The 24965-nt window shown below is 45.6% G+C and overlaps 1 protein-coding gene across 1 annotated transcript in view; it reads left to right on the top strand.

The window, feature by feature from the left end:
- Positions 1-24965, top strand: part of MYO5B (myosin VB) — a 696980-nt gene that overhangs the window by 144358 nt on the left and 527657 nt on the right. The window contains exons 2-3 of the mRNA XM_030192939.1: positions 138-248; positions 13895-14066. Of these exons, the coding sequence (XP_030048799.1) occupies positions 138-248; positions 13895-14066 (283 nt within the window). The remainder of the gene's footprint in view (positions 1-137; positions 249-13894; positions 14067-24965) is intronic.

The following is a 24965-nucleotide window of genomic DNA, read 5'->3' as shown; positions in this document are numbered from 1 at the left end:
GAGAAAAAACAAACAAACAGCCAATCTAGTCCGGGAAAGTCCCAGCTGCAGTCTAGCGAACACCATAAGCCACTCAAGTGGGGAAAATAGGTAATCTTCATTCTAAAATTGCTTTGTTTGTTTGTGGTTTCTTTCAGTATACACGGGTCTGGATTCCCGACCCTGACGAGGTTTGGATCTCAGCTGAAATCATTAAGGATTATAAGGAGGGAGATGAAAGCCTGCACCTGAAGCTTGAAGATGAAAGGGTAATGTGTCTTTTTTTAATTTTTCATATTTCACCAGCATGTGCAGTAGCAAAGGAGAATTGACTTTGAATTTTCCAGCTGAAAGTGACTCACTCTTGAAAGAGGCGGCGCTACCTGGCCAGTGTCTCATTTTCCACTGTTAGTTATTTCACCAAAAAAGTACAACGCACTGTTTTAGTTTTTAGCATCTAATTGTCCTCTGTTATATTTAACCGACAGAAAAATGAACCCACGTGGAGAAACAATAGATTATCCAAGAAAAAGTAGTTTCCCCTGTATAAATATTACTAAATGCTAAGACTAGTTTGAATAAATAATAGCAACACAGAAAAATAGTAAACAAAAGTGATGATAATGAATCAAATCAAATATGTGGGATTGTGGGAGGCCTCAGTCTTAAGACCCATGGCATCCAGTCCTCGGTTGAAAGAGCAAAGGTTAATGAATAAAGGTTATCATTAATGCTCTTAAGTTCCTTAGTTAAGTTCATTTGATCTGTATTGATGTGATAACGTGGAAGCAATTTGCATTGGACCATGCTTTCATTTACTTAAAAAAAAAAAAATGTTTGAGAGCAGCACAGCAACCACAATGCTATTGAAACCAAGGACCTTGTTTACTAAGGTGCGTTTGTGCTTTTAGCGCACGTGCGCTAACCATGTTTGCACCTATAGGGATATTGTAGGCACGTACATGGTTAACGTGTGTTAAAAATGTTAACGCATTTATAACGCTGCTTAATAAACAGGGCTTTAAGTTTTTAACTTTCATGTGATTGAGTTTGTATTTACAATACAATTGCACATATAATATAGATTGTGGGAGCCTAGTGATGTATTAAGAGCATTAATGAGAGCCTAATATTGAGGCTTTATTCATTAACCTTTGTTCTTTCAGACTGAGGGCTGGATCAGGGGCGTAGCCAGACTTCGGCAGGAGGGGGGTCCAGAGCCCAAGGTGAGGGGGCACATTTTAGCCGACCCCCCCCCCAGCCATTATCGACCTCCCCTCCATTGCAAGGCTTCGTTCTGTTTCTGTGAGTCTGACGTCCTGCACGTACAACGTGCAGGGCGTCAGAAACAGAACGAAGCCTTCGCGGGAAGAAGAGGACCTCCTCGGCTGGTGGTGATTGGGGTCGCCTGCCAGCAAAGGTAGGCGATGGCGGGAGAGGGTTGGCGGCGGGAGGGGGTTCGAGAGGGTCATCGGCAGGGGAGGGGTCCAGGACCAAATCTAGGGGGCCCAGCCCCCCCCGACCCCACGTAGCTACACCACTGGCTGGATGTCACGGTTTTAGAACTGAGGACTCCCACATTCACATATATTTGATTCGATTCATTATTATCGCTTTTGTTTTACTATTTTTCTGTGTAGAGTTTAATGGTGCTATTGTATATTTAGACTAGTCTCTTATACAAGGAGGCTAGTTTTTTTCTTGTCTTATTTGACCTGCAGGTTAGATGGATGTTTCTTTAATATATCTGGCCATATTAAAAACAAAATAAAAACTTATGAGCATGCTATTTTTATTTTTGTTTATATTTACTTAAGAACAACCTTCAGGTTATCTAGGGCATCGACTTGACATGTTAAGGGGATGGGGTGCTCTCTTTATGATTTACATCTTTTGCTGTTGTGTCCCCCACCCCCCACTCACCAGCACCACCTGTCTCTGCCTTCTGCATTTTGAGGGCCTGAATTAACTAAGATTTAGGTAAGTGAAGTCGGCAAATTATAGCGTATCTTGGGTCTAGGGTGGGCAAGACCAAGTGAAAATAGCACCAAGGAAATATAGAAAAAGCAGTGAAAGGGGTGGTTTAAAATAGGGTGACCTTATGAAATGTGTCATTTTGACACTTTTATTCTCGTTTTCTGTTCTCTAAACTTGTACTGTTGAATTACTGATCATCAGCCCATGGTCTGTAATAGGTACAAGAGGCTGCCACCCCCCCCCCCCCCCAAAAAAAAAAACCCAATCAAAATAAAGTTGATTTATCTATTAAATAGGTAATAATCTGAAGGTACACATTCCTTTTGCTTGCTGCGTTCTCTTCCACTTGCTCATGACAACATTTTATTAAATATGGATGGCTAAACCAAGTTGGATTAAATATGGGGAATCCATGCTGGTTAAAAGTAAGAGGAACTGCACAAAACACAGATTAGTTCATGTAAATCAGAGCGATTTAAGGCTCAGCTCAGATTTCTGTCCTCTCCCATTCTGTCCTTTGCGTAATTAGGGATAGTATAGGGATGGATATATTGGTCCATTGTTTTGTATGTTGTCTTTACAGAGTATTTTATGACTAATCTGTGCTGTGGCCAGATTGTTGGAGAGACTAGATGGACCATGCAGGTTTTCATCTGCCATCATTTACTACGTTACTACATGGAGAAAAAGAGAAAATCCTCAAGTACTAATTAATGCAAACAAAGACCAAGAAAATGAGATGGAAGATAGAAAAACTGTCACGGTTTTATTGGGGACAACTAGCCTGATATATCAAGATATGCTGGGGCATTCTTTTTAAATTGCCTGTATATATTACATCTTGTGAATGTCTTTCCCTTCCCCCCCCCCCCCCCCCCCCCCCCAGTTTCTGGTCCAAGGCCCTTCCTGCTCCAATCCTCCTTTCCTTTACTTTTGGTTCACAGTCAGGAACTCACTCATCTGTCCCGAAGACACTGCAGCTTACTGTTATCTCCCATCTTGCATCCGGGAATTCTCATGTCTGGCCTGCAAAGCTACTCATGTCATTTTCAACTCTCTCAGCTGCCTTTTCTTTATTCTGAGTTCCTTGAAACCCTAAATAGGCAGTCTCCCAACTTTTCTCTCTGCTGTGGCTCCTTGAGCCTCCTCTAGTGAGTATGATCCTGCAGATTCACATAGGAGCCAACTTAATTATTGGGAGGTGCTAAACCCAATGGAACTTACCTCTCCCTGGACACAGTCGTTCAATATCGGAGGTGCTCAAGCACCTACAGAACCCGCAGAACTGGCTCCTATGCTACAGAACACTTGACTGTCAGGATCATGAACTAGGTAGTCTAGTCAGTCTGATCCTACTCGAACAGGTTATTGGAACTAGGAATTCTCATCTCCCACTCTGGGGATGACTTCTCTCTGGGCATCTCTGCCACAGACGAAGGAATACATCTCGGCCTCTCTACCTCAGTTGGGTTGGTTTCCAGGGCCTAATCTTTGAGGCCCTGGAGGTCAGGGTTCTCTTGAGGATGGCAGAAAAGCAGCAGAAGATCAATGACTCCTCTGTTTCCTCAACTTCAGTACTGGTTTGGTACTTCATGGCCTAAACCATACGAAGCTGGAAATTCCAGACTCCTAAGCTCTGAGCCTGCTTCTGGGTGGCACAAAGAGGGAAAGACCTTATTTCCTCCAAACCTAGGACTTCTATATTCTTGTTTGACATCTACACATTCCATATCATCAAGCTGATCAATCCATAGACTGGTGGGTTGTGTCCATCTACCAGCAGGTGGAGATAGAGAGCAAACTTTTGCCTCCCTATATGTGGTCATGTGCTGCCGGAAACTCCCCAGTATGTTCTCTATCTCAGCAGGTGGTGGTCACACACAGCAGCAGCTCTGGCTAGGCCTCCAAGCCTAATCCTTAGGTTTTGTTGAGGCCTGGGGTTGAGGGCTCTTTTGAGCAAGTGCAAACCTGGTGGTGCCAGGTCCCTCCTTTTCTCCCCCCTCCCGCTGGCTCCGTTTAAAAAAAAAAAAAAAAATTTTAAACGTCTTTAAAGGCGTTTAATTCGACGTTTCTTTAAACGTTCATTGCAGCTACTCACTGGGACACCAGTTCGTTACAGCTCGGAGCGGCAAGCAGGTAATTTTACCTTTTTATAGCGGGCAGGGGGTTCCCCGATTCTTCTCCTCGTGGCAATGGCGTCGGAGGGCGAGGGCGCAAAGGGTCGCTCCCCGGATCGCTGGAGCGCTTCTAGAGGGGATGCGGGGGTTTTACAACCTGATTCGCCCTTGATGGGTGATAGTTTAGTGACCGATGAATGTCCCGGTCGTTCCTCCGGCATGGCGGTTTTTTTCCCGCCATAAACGCCCATCCCCCGCTCCTCGCCTCCGCCATCTTGGCCGGCCACGCGGCTCGGACGGCTTCTTCGTGGGCCGCCCTTGAGGTTGGAGACATTAATGCCATGAACGCCCTTAATTTGGGCGACGGCACAAAGCGGCTAAAGTTAAGCGCCGTTCTTCCCGCGCGGCTCCTTCACGGAGTTTTGCGCCGGACGCCATTTTGGATGCGCAGCATGTCTCTCCCCCGCTATTGCGAGCGCCGGTTGAGAGTGCATCTAGGGCTGTTGCCCAGGCTGCGGAAGTGCACAGTCTGGGGGGTTTTCTCCCCCGAGTTTGTTTTGCTGCTGCATCAGGCTTTCCTCATGCAAAACGCTGCCCCTGCTCCCTCTTCTGATAAAGAGGTTGAGGTTCCCAGAGGTAAACGCCCTCGGGTTGATTTCCAGGCCTTGGAGGACTTTTGTCTCCTCCGATGTAGATGAGGGCAGCGTGTCTGAGGTCTCCCAACGATCCTTTGCGGATTCCTTGGAGGAGATAGATCCCCGCTCGGATGGAGCGGATGACCCCTCTGCAGCGCGGCTTTTTAGCCCAGAGGATTTGCCCAACCTGTTGTTACAGGCCATGGACACTTTGAAGATTTCCTCTCCGGAGGACGTCTCTCCCTCAGCCCCTGTTGGCTCTGCCATTATGCTGGGGACGAAGCGCCCGCCTAGAACCTTCCACGTGCATGATGCCATGCACACCTTAATTGCGGCTCAATGGGATGTCCCGGAAACGAGCCTTAAAGTGGCTAGGGCTATGTCCCGCCTCTATCCTTTGGCTGTGAGTGAACGTGAGGCCTATCTGTGGCCTACCGTGGATTCTTTAATCACTGCGGTGACTAAGAAAACGGCGTTGCCGGTGGAAGGTGGCACAGCCCTAAAGGACGCCCAAGACAGAAGATTGGAGGCGGCCTTAAGGTCGTCCTTTGAGGCAGCTGCTTTAAGTTTGCAGGCCTCAGTTTGCGGCTCCTATGTGGCCAGGGCGTGCCGGACTATGGTGCAGCGGGCTTCCCCCTCGGATCATTCCTTGAGGGCTGATTGGCCGGCCCTGGAATCGGGCTTAGCCTATTTGGCAGACTTGCTGTATGATGTCTGGAGAGCCTCAGCTAAAGACATGGCTCAGACAGTCTCTGCGCGGCGGTGGCTTTGGCTGAAACATTGGTCTGCTGACCACGCCTCTAAATCCCGCCTGGCTAGATTGCCTTTTAAAGGCAAGCTGCTCTTTGGGGTCGAGCTGGACAAAATCGTGACCGATCTCGGCACGTCTAAGGGCAAGAAATTACCAGAGGTCAGGGCTCGGGTTAGTACTCGTCCCGGTACCTCCAGAGGACGGTTGCAGGAAGCCCGTCGGTACCGCCCGGGCAAGTCGGGTTCCTCTGATTTCTCCCCCAAGCAGCATTCCTTTCGCAGAGACCGCCGTCCCGGAGGTGCTCCCTCCGGTCCTCCCCCAGGGTCTCGTACCCAATGACGGGGCCTTGGTCCACGCCCCAGTGCAGATTGGAGGACGGCTGTCCTCGTTTCTGGGCGAGTGGACCACTATAACTTCAGACGCGTGGGTGCTGGAAGTCATCAGAGACGGCTACAAGCTAGAGTTCTGCCAACCCTTAAGAGACGGGTTTGTACTCTCTCCCTGCAAGTCTCCGGTCAAGCTGTGGTAGTGCAGCAGACCTTGGACAACCTGATCCGCCTGGGTGCGGTCGTTCCGGTGCCAAAAAATCAGATTGGCAAGGGACGTTACTCCATTTACTTTGTGGTTCCAAAGAAAGGAGGTTCTGTCCGGCCTATCCTCGACCTCAAAGGGGTCAATCGGGCCTGGAAAGTGAGGCACTTTCGCATGGAGACTCTCCGCTCTGTTATAGCGGCAGTGAAGGCAGGAGAGTTCTTGGCTTCCTTGGACATCAAGGAAGCGTACCTGCATATTCCCATCTGGCCTCCTCTCCAACGCTTTCTGCGTTTTACAGTCCTGAGACGACACTTCCAGTTCAGAGCCCTCCCTTTCGGGTTGGCTACTGCTCCGCGGACCTTTTCCAAAGTAATGGGGGTCATAGCGGCCTTCCTGCTAAAGGAAGGAGTACAAGTCCATCCTTATCTGGACGACTGGTTGATCCGAGCCCCCTCTTATGCAGAGTGCGGCAAAGCTATGGACCGGGTAGTTGCTCTTTTGAGCTCCCTGGGATGGATCATCAACTGGAAGAAGAGCCAGCTGCGCCCGACTCAGTCCCTGGAGTATCTGGGAGTTCGATTCGACACCCAAGTGGGCAGAGTGTTCCTGCCAGACAATCGGATTGTCAAGCTTCAGGCTCAGGTGGACTAGTTCCTAGTAGCCTCTCCTATTCGGGCTTGGGACTACGTGCAGCTGTTGGGCTCTATGACGGCCACGATGGAAGTAGTGCCCTGGGCCAGGGCTCATATGAGACCACTACAGCTATCTCTGCTGCTGCGCTGGACTCCGATGTCGGAGGATTATGCTGTGCGCTGAGCTGGTGGACGCAGACAGACAAGTTGTCTGCAGGATTGCCTCTGGTGACCCCGGAGTGGATTGTCGTCACGACAGACGCCTCTTTGATGGGCTGGGGAGCCCACTGCTTGGGAAGGACAGCGCAGGGGCTCTAGTCTCCTGCAGAGGCAAGTGGTCTATCAACCTCCTGGAACTCAGAGCCATTCGGTTGGTGTTATTGGAGTTCATCCCGGTACTGGTGTTGAAGCCTGTACGGGTCCTGTCGGACAATGCCACGGCTGTGGCCTATATCAACCGCCAGGGAGGTACCAAGAGCGCTCCTCTAGCCAAGGAGGCTATGAGTCTTTGCCAGTGGGCGGAAGCGAACCTGGAGCAGCTTTCAGCGGCCCACATTGCCGGAGTCATGAATGTCAAGGCGGACTTTCTCAGTCGCCATACCTTGGAGCCCGGAGAGTGGCAACTATCTGCTCAGGCGTTCTTGGACATCACGAAGCGCTGGGGCCAGCCGAGCCTAGATCTGATGGCGTCATCGGCCAATTGCCAAGTGCCGCGCTTTTTCAGCAGAGGACGGGACCCTCGATCCCTGGGAGTAGATGCTCTTCTCCAACAGTGGCCGACACAAGAGCTCCTCTATGTGTTCCCGCCCTGGCCCATGTTGGGCAGGGTGCTAGACCGGGTGGCAAAGCATCCCGGCAGGGTAATCCTGGTGGGTCCGGATTGGCCCAGACGTCCCTGGTATGCGGACTTGTTCAGGCTCTCAGTCGACGATCCTCTGCGGCTGTCAGTGGAGCAGGGCCTGTTACATCAGGGTCCCGTGGTGATGGAGGATCCCTCTCCCTTTGGTCTTACGGCCTGGCTATTGAGCGGCAGCGTCTGAGGAAGAAGGGCTTCTCAGACAAGGTCATCGCCACTATGCTGAGAGCGAGGAAGCGCTCTACTTCTACTGCTTACGCCAGGGTTTGGCGTATCTTTGCAGCATGGTGTGAAGCAGGCTCACTTTCTCCCTTCACTGCTCCAATTTCTTCAGTGTTGGCGTTCCTGCAAGAAGGTCTGGAGAAAGGCCTGTCGCTCAGTTCCCTTAAAGTCCAGGTAGCGGCTCTGGCTTGCTTCAGGGGCCGCCTGAAGGGTGCTTCCCTGGCTTCGCAGCCAGATGTGGTGCGCTTTCTCAAGGGAGTTAATCACCTGCGCCCTCCTCTGCACTCAGTGGTGCCTGCGTGGAATCTCAACCTGGTGCTAAGAGCATTGCAGAAGCCGCCTTTGGAACCCTTGTCGAGGGCATCTCTGAAAGACCTGACGTTGAAAGCAGTCTTTTTGGTGGCTATCACTTCAGCCAGAAGTGTTTCCGAGCTCCAGGCGCTCTCATGTCGAGAGCCTTTTCTGCAGTTCACTGAGGCAGGAGTGACTATTCGCACAGTGCCTTCCTTCCTGCCCAAGATTGGTTCTCGCTTCCATGTGAATCAGCAGCTCTGTCTCCCTTCCTTTCGTAGGGAGGACTACCCAGAGGAGTACTCCGCTCTTGAATATCTGGATGTGAGACGAGTCATCATCAGATACTTGGAAGTGACCAATGATTTCCGGAAATCGGATCATCTGTTTGTCCTGTTTGCAGGTCCTCGTAAGGGTCTGCAGGCTGCTAAGCCTACAGTGGCAAGATGGGTCAAGGAAGCCATTGCAGCGGCTTATGTGGCCGCGGGGAAGGTGCCGCCTATCCAGCTGAAGGCTCACTCCACGAGAGCTCAGGCGGCCTCGATGGCAGAGGCCGGATCCGTCTCCTTGGAAGAGATATGCAAGGCGGCAACATGGGCTTCGGCTCATACATTCTCCAAGCATTACCGTTTGACTGTGGCTGCACGGGCGGAGGCCCGGTTTGGAGCTTCAGTGTTGAGGTCAGGGATTTCTATGTCCCGCCCTGGGTGAGTACTGCTTCGGTACATCCCACCAGTCTATGGATTGATCAGCTTGATGATATGGAAGGTAAAATTATGTATAATCATACCTGATAATTTTCTTTCCATTAATCATAGCTGATCAATCCATAGCCCCTCCCAGATATCTGTACTGTTTATATTCTGGTTGAATTTTAGGTTCAAGTTTAGCCTTCAGTTACTTCAGGAGGACTTCGTGTTCAAGTTCTTTTTTCACTTGGATTCTTCAAGAGTTGAGACGAGTTTGTGTTACAGTGAGCTGCTGCATTCCTCTCCCCTCCGTTTTACGGGGCTGGATTGAGACATAAATTCTGCCGGCACTCCCTCCCGCTTCGTGCGGCTGTAGGGCAGCTTTGTACCCCTCCCGCTTCGGCGGTGTTAGGGTCAGTCAGCTCCTCCCGCGGTTGCGGTTGCAGGATAAGCCAGATCCCCCCGCATCGGCGGGTGTGGTGTCCCTCCCCCGCTCCGCGGGGATGAGCTGGACGGATTCCCCTCCCCCACTTGTGTGGGGATGAGCTGGGTTAATTCCCCTCCCCCGTTTCGGCGGTGGTGAGCTGGGCAGAGTGTCCCTTCGTGGGTGTAATTCTCTAAGTGCTGAGTCCTGCGGATGGAGCTTTGATATCGACATACTGAGGAGTTTCCGGCAGCACATGACCACATATAGGGAGGCAAAAGTTTGCTCTCTATCTCCACCTGCTGGTAGATGGACACAACCCACCAGTCTATGGATTGATCAGCTATGATTAATGGAAAGAAAATTATCAGGTATGATTATACATAATTTTACCTTTTTATAACTCCTCTTATTTCCAGTTGGGAAGTCACGTACATAGCTACTCCTCTTGCTATACATTATATTGCTATCAGGGCTAGAGATAACGGCTACAACTTAAAACACTATAAAATCAGTCACTGAACTATCAAATGTTACCAACACACTATGGCGTTTTAGTGACTGTCACATCTGTGTGGAGAAGCTGATCCATTCTTGGTTTTGCCTCATTGAATGCATGGCATTGCCTTTCACCTTTTCCTGTGGAACATACGACTACATCTTTGTGTATGCAATAGGGAAAACCAGGCATATCTTTGGGTTGACCTGGGCTAAATGGCAATTGTAGCCAAATTAATTTTTTTTCAGAGTCTTGTAGGAAATAGAACAGAAGAGTCGCCATTTGCCCTTTCCTTCCCCAAACCATGGTTGTTGGAAGGGCTGGCTTGGTGTCTTACAGAACAGTCCTGTAAAGGACCTAGTTTAAATGCCTATGTTGGTGTCTGTGCTTTCTGGCCTGGCAATGGACGTAGAAAAGTAGTACATCCGTCTCTAAGAAGAGGTGGCATGAGGAGAACTCTTGTAGCAGAATGGTGACATCTGATGGCCAGACTGTTAGCTGGGTTCTGGAGGACCCCATAGCTGTGGCCTCCCTAGCAATTAACTTTTTGCTTTGATCTGGGATGAGCTGAGCAGTGAGATTGTAAAGTTGTGTTCACTTCTAGCTGAAGACTGATGGTAACTGTATTTCAACAGAAGCAGTTTCCAGCTGAGCTGGAATCTGAAAAGGAGCAGAAAAACTGCTGGACCAAACAAAAATCTAGGGAATTAATTTTTTTCATGAATGATTTGTGCTACTTGGCTGTCCTTTTGCTGAGCAGGCATCTTTGTTAATCTTTTGGGGTTGGTGTTTGTATTCCTAAAACAATTAACAAATGCCTACTTTCTCCAATATAAACCCTCTAAGCACTCTGTGAATAATTCACGCCTTTTACCAGTGAACTATCTCAGTACCAGTGCATTGCATATAATCCTGTTTTGGAACATGAACCTGAGGAGCAGACCAACGCAAAGCAGTTGATTCACATTTGTTTATTTTTATTCTGTGGAATATAACTAACCATATGTAATAATAACAAGGCAAAACAAACAAAAATAAGAGACAGGTGCTTATTCTGCCACAAGGTATTCCCCGTAGAAAAACTAGTTTGCCCACATATAAACACCATCAAAACTGATTGCTAACAATTAGTGAATGAGAGGAGGAGGAGTCCAAAGCACACAGTAGAAAACAGCAGCATTAAAAGCACCAAGGGCCTGAAGTTAGGGATAGCAGAACTTTATTAAAAGACCCAACACAGGCCGTGTTTCGGTAGAGGAGTGGCCTAGTGGTTAAGGTGGTGGACTCTGGCCCTGGGGAACTGAGTTTGATTCCCACTTCAGGCACAGGCAGCTCCTTGTGACTCTGGGCAAGTCACTTTAACCCTCCATTGCCCCAGGTACAAATAAGTACCTGCATATACTATGTAAACCCCACAGAAAGGCAGCATATCAAGTCCCAGTTCCCTTTCCCTATTTCAGATTCTACATGGAATGTTGCTACTATTTGAGATTCTACATGGAATGTTAATGTTGCTATTCCACTGAGTCTGAGTCAGACTCACAGAAACAGAAGCCCGCGCGGCTGCAAGGGCAGGCTTCTACATGGAATGTTGCTAGTGGAGGAGTGGCCTAGTGGTTAGTGTGGTGGACTTTGGTCCTGGCAAACTGGGATCATTCCCACTTCAGGCACAGGTAGCTCCTTGTGACTCTGGGCAAGTCACTTAACCCGCCATTGCCCCATTTAAGCCGCATTGAGCCTGCCATGAGTGGGAAAGTGAGGGGTATAAATGTAACAAAAATAACAAATAACATAAATGCCTGCATCAGGGGTTGGTAAAATAATACAAAAGAAACCTCTCATCATGTGTTAAAGTGTGTACATTTTGTGATTAACAATTCATTGAGTGAAAAAATATTTCCTCCTATTTGTTTGAAAAGTATTTTCATGGTAACTTCATTGAGTGTCCCCTAGTCTTTGTACTTTTCAAAAGAGTAAAAAATTGATTCACTTTTACCAGTTCTACACCATTCAAGATTTTGTAGTCCTCAATCGTATCTCTACTCAGCCATCTCGTTTTCAAGCAGAAGTCCTATCTTCTTTAGCCTTTCCTCATATGAGAGGCGTGAGTGCGTTCCAAAATTTTTCCCAAACAGTACAACATTATTTTACCCAACCTTGTGTACATATCTTCAAACTCTCGCCATTCCAATGATGCCTGGGTGATAAGTAAAGATTTCCACTGTGTAAGCGTGGGGGCCTCTGGTCGAATCCAGTTGGTGAGAATGCATTTATTGCGCATTTTACAAAACCCACATAACTGGTTTATCTTATTTTTATTTTTTTATCGCGATTGAGGGATTTAAAGTGAACATAACACTAGAAAATGACTGCTAGATCTGAGGTGGTGTGGAAGGGTTGGCCCACTCTTTGTATAACCTGAGTTAGTTTGGTAACTATGATAGTGAGCCCTGAGCAGCAAGGCATTAGTGGAGTGACTGAAGGACCCAGGAGAAGCTCAGAGGTTATAAAAGAGAAGTTCAGGGGTAAAGGATTGTCATTGGTTGCCTGACGTCTGAGCTACCTACAGCCCTCTACCGGGTGACCCATTGCAAGGAAAAGGGGGGGGGGGGGTCTGTAATACCAAACCCAGTGGATTGGATTCACTGACAGTAAGCTGTCACATTGCATCAGCCATTTGAGGAGCCAGAAACTCGGCGGATTTAGGGAGTCTGGCCATTACCGGGGCTCGGGTAGGATGCAGTCTACCTGTGGCTGAGGTGAGACTTTCGGGGTGGCAGTCCGTAGGGAAGAGACAGTTTTAATGAGTCTAGCCTGGATGACATTGAAGTACATCGGGGACAGTGAAATGCATTCTGGGGTTCAATCGGGCCACAGGAAAATGCAATCATGCCGATATTTAAATGGTGATACAGATGAAGATATTAAAAGTTGTTTTCAAGATTTATATGGTTGAGTGCGGATCTTATGGTAAGCACTTGAAGTTATGATAGCGCTGGCATGGTTTAGCCACATATCTCTTTGGTTTCCCCTGCTTGAGATTCACTTCCTTTTGGTTTAATTTGATCAGCTGGGCATGAGCATTTATACTAGCTTTTGGCTGACAAAAGTGCTCGCCCCCAAAGTTAGGTGGAAGAAATGCACCAAGCAGCAGCAACGTACCAAGGGAGAGGTGTGGGGGCGGTGCGCCCCGGGTGCACGCTGCTGGAGAGGTGCAGAGAGCGACCGGGCACCTGTCGGCTCCGCTGGTTCCCTGCTCCCTCTGCCCCGGAACAGGTTACTTCCTGTTCTGGGGCAGAGGGAGCAGGGAGCCAGCGGAGCCGACAGGCACGTGGCTGCTCTCTGCACCCCTCCAATGGCGTGTACCCGGGGGGGGTGTGGTGTGGTGTGTGTCATGCTGCACCTGGGGGGGGGGGGGCAGCCGACCTAGGATCGTCACTGGTACCAAGCTACTTTTCTGTAAAGGGCACACTGCGCAGAGCACCCTTATAGAATTCGATCTTAGCACGGATCAAAATGGCGCCTAGCTTTGGGCACCATTTACTGAATCTGGTCCTAAATAGCTACTGTGTCTAGTGAACCTCCCGGATCTTTTGTACTCTAGTTGAGCTACTGGCAATGGAACCAGGTGAACATGTATTACCAAAAACAGCACAGAGAGCGTCCAAAATACAGAACAAAGTCCAAGTCACAAAAAGAAGCACCAAGAGCCTTCAAAAACAGGGCACAGTTCCTTTAATTGTAAAAACCTGAAAATCAATCTTCCATTGATGACCCAACATGGGCCGTGTTTCGGTGCACAGCGCCTTCATCAGGGGTATGAATTAAACATGGATAACAATATATATCAAAACATAGATAATGTTGATTTTTAAAAAATTTTTTTGGAAGTATAATGTACATTTAAGACAATGGATAAAAACTAATAAAATAATAACATAATTCCATGTATGAAGTAAGCATGCATGTGAAGTGTTTTTCCTAAAAAAAAAAGAGCGCATTATACATACAGTGTGAGCAAACGTCAACACAGTCACATTGTTTCAAAAGGGAAAGAATATGTTAACAAATTTGGTCTATGTTTAATGCAGACCCCTGACGTAGCGCTGTGCACCGAAACATGGCCCATGATGGGTCATCAATGGAAGATTGGTTTTCAGGTTTTACAATTAAAGGAACTGTGTCTCATTTTGAAGGCTCTTGGTGTTTGTGTCTTGAACATGTATCACCAGCAGGATGGTTCTTTAGGAGTTTTAAAAATTGATCTTTAAACTATATTTACTTTCAGCTCTATGAATATCCTCTTGATTCCAAAACCAAGCAGTTGCCCTTCTTGCGTAACCCTGACATTCTGGTGGGAGAGAATGACCTCACTGCTCTTAGTTACCTCCACGAGCCTGCTGTCTTACATAATCTGAAAGTCCGCTTTTTGGAGTCTAATCACATCTATACCTATTGTGGTAAGTAAAGGTAGTTTGGTAAGATTTTTTTTTGTTTAAAATTGTGGGCTTCAGGCATTGCAGGACTTGATCTATAGGGAAATAACTTTTTGAGAAGGGCCTATAAACTTTGGGGTCGTTGAGATTGCTGAAAGAGAAAATGCATTAATTCACTCTGGGTCCGATGTTCTAAAGGGTTTAAGCCCCTTTGGATTTTATGGGAATAAAGCTTGATACATAGGTCTTCTCTGTGTTGTAATATCTTGAGGGCTGCCCTTCAATATACTGGAAGTTTGGAAGCTATTACTCGACTGTTACTATGGGAATCTAATTTTGTAGAAGAAGACACCTTGTGATGTTGCAAAATTGAGTGTTGTTACCCCTTTAGGGTTGGTGGAATAGAAAGTCAATATGTAAAACATCTCAGCTGTTTGAATAAGGTATTTTTCTCCTCTTTGAAGGGTAAGGTGGGTCACATATCCTGTTTTTCCAATATTTTCAGTTAAGACATTCTGGGATGAAAGCAGATATTTCTAAGAATATTCTAAGAGCCATATTACTTGGAAGCTTTGTATTTTTATGGTTAGTATTTTATAAGAAGCTGCTTATAGATAAATTTCCTCATTTGGATGCCTGGCAGGATGCCTGATGTTGAGATCTGGGGCAACTCTTGATGAATCTTAATACAGTAATAGGCTTATTTTCAAAGCACTTTGGGAGGCTAAGTTCCATAGGTTTCTATGGAACTTTGGGAGGCTAAGTGCTTTGAAAATATGCCTCTAAGTGAGCCAGTAGATTTTCTTTTTCTCCATACAGACAATTACAGTTTAAGATAGAGTGGGTTTTCACAGTTTCATTGACGATCTCAAAAATGAATAGAAGTTTCAGACGATAGCCCAAACTAGTGGACTCATTCATTAAGAGGGAAAAAAAAACCCTCAGAATTTTCATGGCTCTGTGCTGTTACAACTTTGTACAGTTTCAAGCCATGAGTTTTATAATCACTGGTTTAAGAATCTCATCTTCAAAAGTGATGAAAGAGTTTCTAATTAAAGTGGAGTTTTTTTGATCAGTGATTATACCTCATGGCTTGAAGCTGCACAAACTTAGCACAGACCCTTGAAAGTTCTTTCTCTCCTCTTAATGAATGAGCCCACTAGTTTTTGGCAACATTTTCCGAATTATTGAACTTAAAAAGTCTTACATTCCTGGATTGTGTTACGTTTCTTTTGAAGTATGCTGATCATATAGCTGTCTGGCCCCAAAAAGAGCTCCCCACAAGGATGCCATCTTGGTTTTCTCTGCGACATGTACACTTATGACTGTGTGAGTTGATTTCTTTACTTTTTTTTTTAATCATAATATATTTATTAATTTCAAATATCATAACATATTTGAAAAAGAAAAAGTACATTCCTCAGAAATTACTAATGAAGAATTATGAACATATTAATATTAATTGAGTTAGTACTTCCAGTCCACAAATGGGATCCAAGATTAACATTTAAGGAGAATTAACTAAGAAATTTTACAAGAAATTATAAACCGGTTTTCTATGGTTCTCATACACATTCAAAGCTTTACCGTTGAGAACTTCTGGCTACTATAAACTTGGAAAGCTGCAAAGAGTCAAAAAAAACATATTTAACTGACTGACAGTATACAATACACTTGCAAGGATATCGTAGAAGAAAAGTGGCTCCCATACGGAGAACCTCTGGTTTTAGCAGAAGAAATTGTCTGCGTCTTTTTGGGTATCTTTAGACACATCTGGGAATATTCGTACTTTGAAAACCAGGAAGTCATTGTCTCTGCTTCTAAAATTTTTTTTCATGATTAAAGTTTTATCGAAGATAGAGCTAAAGTAACTAACAGGGTTGAAGCAGTTACTAAGTCCTCTGTTGGGGTTTCTATTAGATTTCTTTACTTTTAACGTTTGGCATGTCTCGCCAGTGTAGCATTATTTTTTTTCACATTTTTTGCGTTGTTTAACATTAGAAGAGGAGCCAGCTCTGTGGATGCAGTGGGTGCTTGAGCACCTCCAATATTGAGCTGCTTCCTTAAATTTATCTATGAAATGGCGACTGCCATACCACTCTGCAAAGCATCCCCATTCTCATAAAACTTTCCTTCTCCACCCTGCAAGTACACCCCACCTTGAAGAACTACTATTTGTGACTGTCCCATCTTGAGAAATTGCTCTGCGACTTTCCCACCACAGCACAAACTGCTCCATCCACAAAAATAAGTCTTCTGCAAGTGCTCCACCACCCTGCTAACTGCCTTGCATCCAGAAAAATGCTCCCCTACAAGCTTGCCCCATCCCTAAAAGTAGGTCCACTGAAATGCTCTAGAATCTCACCCCACCACCTTCCAAATTGCCATACCTCCAAAAGCTATCCTGCAACTACCCCAGAAAAATAGTTTTATTTATTTATTACATTTGTATCCCACATTATCCCACCTATTTGCAGGCTCAATGTGGCTTACAGAGTGTAGTTATGACATAGTCATGACAGGATCTTGTATACAATCGGTATAAGCAGAAGATGTATGAGGAATTAGAGAAGGAGGTGTTAGGGTGGTGTAAGAGTTGCATTTTGATATTTGGGTGAGTTGGGTTGCGATTTGTGTCGTTAAGGGTTCATTTTGTAGGCTTTGTTGGAAGAGATATGTCTTCAAGGATTTGGGAAAGTTAATTAGATTGTCTATGGTTTTCAGGGCTGTGGGTAGTGCATTCCATAGCTGTGTACTTCTGTACGAGAAGGTAGTGTCGTATGCCTGCTTATATTTAAGTCCTTTACAGCTGGGGAAGTTCAGATTGAGGAATTTGCGGGCTGACCTTTTGGCGTTTCTGAAGTTGTTCAGGCCCTACATTAAAAAAGTGCAGCAACTTGCCCCACCATCTCTCAAACTACCCAGACCCCCAAATTACCCCCACAGGCTATACCACCATACTCAGTTACCCCCCACAGATCCATCACATGTACAACTCACATAGAACACATAACAGAGAGACACATATATGCAGACCACCCCACGAACTGCCTCACACAAAAAAAAAAAACCCCAAAACAAAACTACCTCCTACAACTGCCCCACCTCAAGTGGGGTTGGAAAGAATATCATAAATTATGCTTTGCATGCTTTGCTCATTTGTTGTTTGAAGGATTCAGTCTGGATTTTAATGTGTTTGTTACTGTCTTTTGGGTCACATTCTATGCTTGATAATGTGGCTCAGTTGTGTATAATGTACTTTTTGGTTTAGAGATGGGAAGTTTAAGTATTTACAGCAGGCCCACTCGTGAAATTTTTCTTCCTTCCTTATTTTACAACAGAGACCATAAGATAGGTGATATGGAGTGATGGTGTTTTATTCAAAGTCTTTCTCAGTAGTGATGTGGCAATGCCCATCTCCAGTTCTTTTGAGGCCTTGTTCTTTTAACTTTATAACACCTCAGCTGTTGACTTATTAGTTTACTCCCCTTCAGCTCTCAACCAGGGGCGTAGCTACGGATGGGCCTGGCTGGGCCCAGGCCCGCCCAATTTCAGCCCAGGCCCGCCCAGCGGCAGCCCCAGCACCCATTGCCGGCCACTGCTGCTTTTCCTGTTGAGCAGCAGGGCCGGCGCTACAAAAAGAAGAAGCGCTAACGGCGCTAAGGACGAGAAATGTTTAAAAAAAAAAAAAAAGCGCGGCACCGGCAGGCATTGGCTGCTGAGGCATTGGCTGCTGGCTCGCAGGCTCCTCCCAGACGGGAGGAGCCAGCAGCCAATGCCTCAAGGCTGCCTAGACAGTGCCTGCCGGTGCCGCGCTTTTTTTTTTTTTTTAAACATTTCTCGTCCTTAGCGCCGTTAGCGCTTCTTCTTTTTGTAGCGCCGGCCCTGCTGCTCAACAGGAAAAGCAGCAGTGGCCGGCAATGGGAGCTGGGGCTGGCGCTGGCATGCAGGGCGGGCCTCGTCGAAGAAAAGAGGGAAAACATGGAAGGATGGGGTGAAAAGAGGGAAAACATGGAAGGATGGGGTGAAAAGAGGGAAAACATGGAAGGATGGGGAGAAAGAGGGAAAACAGATGGAAGGATGGCAGAGAATGAGGGAAAACATGGAAGGATGGGGTGAAAAGAGGGAAAACAGATGGAAGGATGGGGAGAGAGAGAGGGAAAATGGATGGATGGGGAGAGAAAGGGGAGAGACTGGAAGGATGCAGAGAGAAAGGTGAGAGACTGGAAGGATGTGGAGAGAGAAGGGTCACTGAACAGAAAAGGGTAGAGTGATACAGAGACACTGGTTAGAAAGAGGGAGAGAGAGAGACATTAGATGGAAGGATCAGGAGAGAGGGTAGATGGATGGAAGGATGGGGAGAGAAAGAGGGAAGACGCTGGATGGAAGGGTAGGGAGAAAGGTGACACTGGATGGAAGGATTCAGAAAGAAAGAGGGGAGACTACTGGAAGGATGGGGAGAGAGAGGGGAGACTGGAAGGATGGGGAGAGAAAGAAGAGAGCTGCTGGATGGAAAAGGAGAGTAGTGAAAGACTGGAGAATAAGAGGAAGGGGCATGGGGAGAACAAGGGTGAGAAAAAGATGAAAAGCCATAAGTAGATGAAGGAAATTAAAGAATGGATAGTAAGAATGAATTAAATCAGGACAGAGAGAGAGAGGCAGAAAAATATTGAAGAAAGCAAAGAAAAAGGAAAGAAAAATGAGAAATGGCCAGGAAACCGTGGCAGAAGAGTTAAGCGAAAACGAAGGAAAGCAGAATCTAGAGACTGGGAGCGACACAATGAGAAAAAGTAAATGGCCATACAAGAAAGGTAAAGAAAATAATTTTATTTTTAATTTAGGATAAAGTAATATGGTACCTGTGTTAATGAAGTTTCAGAGACCAATACTTCCTTCCTTAGGTCAGGCGAGGATACTGTAACAGCATTATACTGACCTGAGGCAGGAGGTTTTGGCCTCTGAAAGCTCACTGAAAAGGGTGTTAGGCTATTAAATAAATTTTCTGAAATCTGATGCACTGAATAGCAGCACTTTACCCTGTGTGACAAATGCATCTGATTAGCGTGACTAAATTTTGCTGGGGGAGGGGGTAGAGAGAAAATTTTGTGCCCACCCACTTTGGGTTCAGGCCCATCCAAAATTGGCAGTCTGGCTACGCCACTGCTCTCAACTCTTTATTTGCTCCCACAATCCTCTGGTAATTGGGGATTTTAATCTCCAAGTGACTATCTAAGCCAGATGTAGATACACTGTATTCTTTGACTTGATAAGTGATTTAGTTTTTCTTCAGTAAGTGGCATATCTACCACTTTTGTCCTAACTCATTAAGGCAATCATACACTTGACTGGGGGCATACCTTTATGGAAGCAACACAGATGTGATACCCGCAAGCGAGCCTTCTCTGGAGTAGCCTCCACACTCTGGAATGCATTGCCTGAAAGGCTCTGCTTAACACGAGACTACCTCTACTTCAGGAAGCAGGTGAAAGCTTGGCTCGTCAACCAAGCCTTTAATGGAAGAAGTAACTAACTTGTTAGTCTCACTCACACACACTAGGATTGACTCGGGCTGCACATACTGTTTATCCACTCCTACCCTAGCTGAGATAATATTTAACCATCTCTCTGACCTCACGTGCAACTTTCTTCAAATCAAATATCCTTACTTTCTAATTCTTCCTACTTTCTTACTCATCTATATGTTACAACTTTGCCTTACCCTTCACTACCAATTATAATGTTCTAGTACATATTGTGTTGTCATTGCAAGTAGTATACCATAAAGCAAACAAATTCAAAACTGCATGGAGCAATATGAAATCAGAAACTTAAATCCTATCTAATTGCTCCTAATCACATAGGTTTTAATGAGTCTTTGAACCAATAAAATAACCTTTACTAACATGTAGCCTCATAAGCCCAGGGTACCTTTCTTGTTAGGACACCACTGACTGACTTTCATCATCGGCTACCCCACCTACCTGACACCGCAGAGAAAAACTCTCCTATCTATATTTAACCATGAGAGAAAAGTCTGCAGTGTCCAGGCTCATGAAGACAAATAATTTTATAAATTCACAGTTCAAATGCTCATCAAATCTTCAAACAGACCTATGAAACTCTAAACTAGGTCTTAATACAGAAGACCAAAATGCATTTCTACATCAAATCAAAAGAGTCAGCCAGGTTGAACAGTTCTATACGTGCACTTAGCTTTGCCATTCCAAGTTTTTCAAAAGCTCAGTCGCTGCTTGTTTTTTCCTTAAGCCCGTCCAAGGCTGTATCTTATAAATCTCACACGTTGTTACTCCCAATCTTTCTTATTTCTCAATATGGGCTTATGAGGCTACATGTTAGTAAAGGTTATTTTATTGGTTCAAAGACTCATTAAAACCTATGTGATTAGGAGCAATTAGATAGGATTTAAGTAGTATACCATGACATACTTTGTATTGTTCGAATATTTTTACTGCTCTAAATGCCTCCTGCTCCTGTTTGATCTATTCTTACTGTACACCGCCTTGAGTGAATTCCTTCATAAAGGCAGTAAATCCAAATAAATATTCTTGCTGTATTCAGTACTGTATAATTTGGGGGCTGTTGGCAAACTGAGCCACATGCCCACTCTTTAGCAGCACTCAGTAACTAAGACCAGGCCAGAATTGGGGTTGTGAACCAGAGAGCTTACTGAGAAAATGGTCTTTAAACAATAAGGACAGATTTCACAACAATAACAGTAGTAAAGTCAGAGAGCAAAAAATAATACCAGCCACTTATTTCTCCCAGGGCTCCCAAATCCCCAAAGTCTCCTCTTCGTTCTTTTCTCTTGAATACTTCCCAGAGCTGGATTGAATTTAGATGTAATCACAGGTGCTGTTCCTTTTTTGCTGCCTGGCCCTCCTTGACCAGTTCTCTTCTCCTTTCCTGGACCAGTGGCTTCCTGCTGGTCTCTTGAAGCTGCTTAACTAATTTCTTTTTCCTTAGAAGCAGCAATGTTGCAGTTGCCCAGATTACACTTTTAGGGATATGCAGAGCCCTCAGCAACTCTGTCACCACCTGCTGCTCTTCTGCTTCTTGTCGGGCTAGACATTGTATGTTAAAGCATTATGCTTAAACATGTTTTAGGCATGGGCATAGCCACGGGGGTCCCAGGCCCCCTATTCTTGGTTGAGGCCCCTGTAGTTTTTTTTTTCCCTTCTCACTTTAGTCCTGCATCTTTTACTACCCCCCCGCAACACATCTCTGACTTTCCAGCGGTGTCAGCTCTCAAGACAGTTTTGCTTCTTGCAGGCCCCAGAAGCTTTCTCTCTGTAAGCATCCCACCTATTCGGGAACAGGAAGTTGTGCAGATAGAAAGCTTCTGGGGTTGGCAAGGGGTGAGGCTGGCTATCTTGAGAGCTGATTCGCTACTGGAAGGTCAGAGAACTGCTAGTGAAAGTGACGCTGGACTGTGGGGAGGAGGGAAGGGAGAGAGAAACCAGACTATGGGTAGTGGAGAAGGGAAAAATAAATGCTAAATCACATGGGGGGAGGGGGGAGAGGTGCCAGATCGTGAGTGGAGGGAGCAGGAAGAGAGAGTTTGAATGAGGGAGGTGGTGGTGAAGAGAGAGGGAAAGACACTGGACCCAAAGGACAGCAAGGGGGTAGTAATGAGGAATATGCTTGGGTGACCAGAGTAGATGGGAGATGTCGGGGGGGGGGGGGGGGTAAGGGCTTGAAGGTAGGAAAGATGGGGAGAGATACAGCATCTCTCTCTCTCCCTCAGTAGATCCAGTACCATTGGGAGGGGGCAGGGGAGAGATGCTGGCCCTGGGTGGTGGGGGAAAAGCTGGATCCAAGGAGGCACAGTAACGCAGGAGAAGGGACAGGTACAAGGGTATGGAAGGAATGACCGTAGATAGAGCAGAAGTATCAAATAGGACACTTTGGAAAGATCAGAAAATGGGTCTGGAAGGAGGAGAACAGAATAGAAGATGGATGGCACTAATGGGTAGGGGATAAGGGGGACAGTATACAAGATGGATGGTACTAGGGGGTGGGGGAAGAAGGGGGAACCGAGTAGAAGATGGATGGGACTAGGGGGAGAGGGAGAATAGGGCAGATGACTAGGACTCAGGAGAGGGGGATAGAGCAGAAGATGATTAGGACTTGATTGAAAGGGATGTTGGGAGCAGAGAGTTACGGATAGGAGAGGTCAAGTGGGAGTTTTTAGGGAATAGTGAGTACTTACTTTTCCCCCACTTGTACCTATCAATTGTTATATTGATGGGTTGGGAGAGTGAGTGAGTGTGTGAAATAGGGGGTAAGAGAAAGAAGATAAATATGGGGAAAAGTTGAGACATAGAATGAATGATCTGAATGAATGGAGAGAGGATGAGTGGCATTGAAAAGGAATGGGGGTACTGAGGAGGGATAGGAGAGGTCTATAAAATAATGAGTGGGGTGGAACGGGTAGACATGAATTGCTTGTTTATTCTTTCCAAAAATACTAGGACTAGTGGGCATGCAATGAAGCTATGAAGTAGTAAATTTAAAACAAATTGGAGAAAATATTTCTTCACTCAACGTGTAATTAAAATCTGGAATTCGTTGCCAGAGAATGTAGTAAAAGCAGTTAGCTTAGCAAGGTTTAAAAAAGGTTTGGATAGCTTTCTAAAAGAAAAGTCCGTAAGCCATTATTAAAATGGAGTTGGGGAAAATCCACTGCTTATTTCTAGGATAAACATCATCAAATCTGTTCTTCTGTTTGGGATCTTGCAAGGTAACCTGGATTGGCCACTGTTGGAAACAGGATGCTGGGCTTGATGGACCTTCGATCTGTCCCAGTATGGCAATACGTATGCACTTATATAAGGGGATAGGTTTCTGAAGGGATTGAAATGGGGTTAAAAAGATGGTAAAAGAGAGGCAATAGGAGATGGGATAGAGGGTAAAAGAAGAATGGTCTTGAGGGAAGGAAGGAGAGAAGGTTAGAACTGGGGTTAGTGAGAAGATGAAAGGCAGTGGAGGGTAGGTTAGGGCTGAGAGGGTGAGTACAGGAGATGGAGATGGAGGGGAGGGAAGACAGAGGGGGCACTGGGAGTACTGGGGGGGGGGGGATGAGAGGGAAATAGGAAAAACCAGTAGGTAGATGAGATGTGAAAAGGAGGTGACTAAGAACTAGAGGGTGAGAGAAAGGGAGAATGAGGGTAAAATCAAGTGGGCTGATATAAACATAGTGAAGATAAAAGTGGGGAAAAAACCATAAAAAGAAAGATAAGTTCCAGACAGATGTAGAGAAGGAAAGGAAGAAAAGAGGAAAAAGAAGAAATGGAAAGGCCAACTTGGTGAAGAATTTAGGAGAAAACCAACACAAGGAAAGTGGAAAACAGAGTGGGACCAGCCCCATTAGAAAAGTAAAATGTCCAGACATCAAAGGGTGAGAAAAGTGGAGATATTGGACACGGGAGCTGTAAAGTGACAGAAAGGAGATGCCAGGTAAGGATGGAGGAAAAGAGGGGAAGGAATGGAATGGGGAAGATGCAGGCTTAGAGGAGGAGGAAAGAAAGAGGAGATGCTAGATCAGATAGGGAGGAAAAAAGGATATGAGAGTATGCTGGACATGGGGGGGGGGGGTGGATTGTAGGGTGAAGGAAAATACTGGACATGGGGTGAATAGGAAGACAGAGGGGAGAGATGCTGGACATGGCAATAAGACAAAAGGGGGTGCTAGACATTGGCTGGGGATGGAGACAGAGAAAGTGGTATGCTGGACATGGGAGGAATAGGGAGATGCTAACATAGAAGAGCGAGGGGAACATGCTTGATACAAGGGAAGACTAGGGTGATGGTGAGAGATACTGGATGGAGATGGTGAAAGAAAGAGAGAAGATACTGGTCAGAAAAGTGAAGAGGAAAGGGAAAGAGGGAAAGAGGAAAAGAGAAGGTACTGGAAGAAAGGAGGGAGTTAGCAAAAAAACTGGTGAATAATAGGATGAAGAATGAGAGGTCTGGGATAAGGGAGGTGGAAACAGTAGGTAGATGCAGTAAAAAAAAAATAGTAAGCATGAACAAAATCTGAGCAGATAGAAAAAAATGGAGGAAAACTGAAAGGAAAAGGTCAGTCAGATGGATGTAGGAAAGAAAGTGACAGACGAACTGGAGACCTTGGAAAGAAAGTTAAGAAAAGAAGGTGGAAAGCAGAAATTGGAGATTAGGACAAACATGATCAGAAAAACAAAACAACCAGACAGTAAAGGTAGAAAGGATTTCATTTTTAATTCAATGAATGGAAAATGTCAGTTTTACAAGAAATTGTACTGATTTCTTTATATTTTGCAGAATGCAGGGTGCTGTTTTTTTTCTGTAGTGTTGCACTGCGGGCGGAGTGTGGTGTTTTGGGTTTATATTTAATTCGTCTCTACATAATCATATTTTAAGATTGTGGTCACTTATTCTGAACTTGGCAAGGGTCTATTTGTGTTCAATGTTTGGACAGAATACAGTAAGTTGGCCTTCGGGATGTCTGAATATGCATAAGACAGATTTGCACATACTCCTTTCACTGTATGCAAAGCTACCTCATACATATTTACTGCGGATAGTGTAAAAACGAGACTGGTTGGGTTTCAAGTTTATTCATTACTTGTTGTACCTTCTGAGTGACTTATAGTTATAAGTTAAACTAAATATGAAAGTAGAAAAAATATCAAAATAGAAAGGAAAGCGGGAGGAATGCCGTTTTATAGGAGAGGCAATAGATTGCTATGCGTTCCAGACACCCCAATTGCCCAGTGGCACTTAATTGCATCTCTGAGGGGAAGATTGGGATCAATACTCATATGAAGGGAGTTTTACATGGGTGCGTTTCAAGCACTCAGTTGAGAAACGCTGACCTAAGCCATTGTGCACTGTTACTCTGGAATATTCCATGAAGGGATCTCC

This window comes from Microcaecilia unicolor, chromosome 2 (assembly GCF_901765095.1).
Source record: "Microcaecilia unicolor chromosome 2, aMicUni1.1, whole genome shotgun sequence".
In the NCBI taxonomy this organism is placed as follows: domain Eukaryota; kingdom Metazoa; phylum Chordata; class Amphibia; order Gymnophiona; family Siphonopidae; genus Microcaecilia; species Microcaecilia unicolor.
Note: the sequence above shows the minus strand (reverse complement) of the source record. Positions and strands in the feature narration are given on the sequence as shown.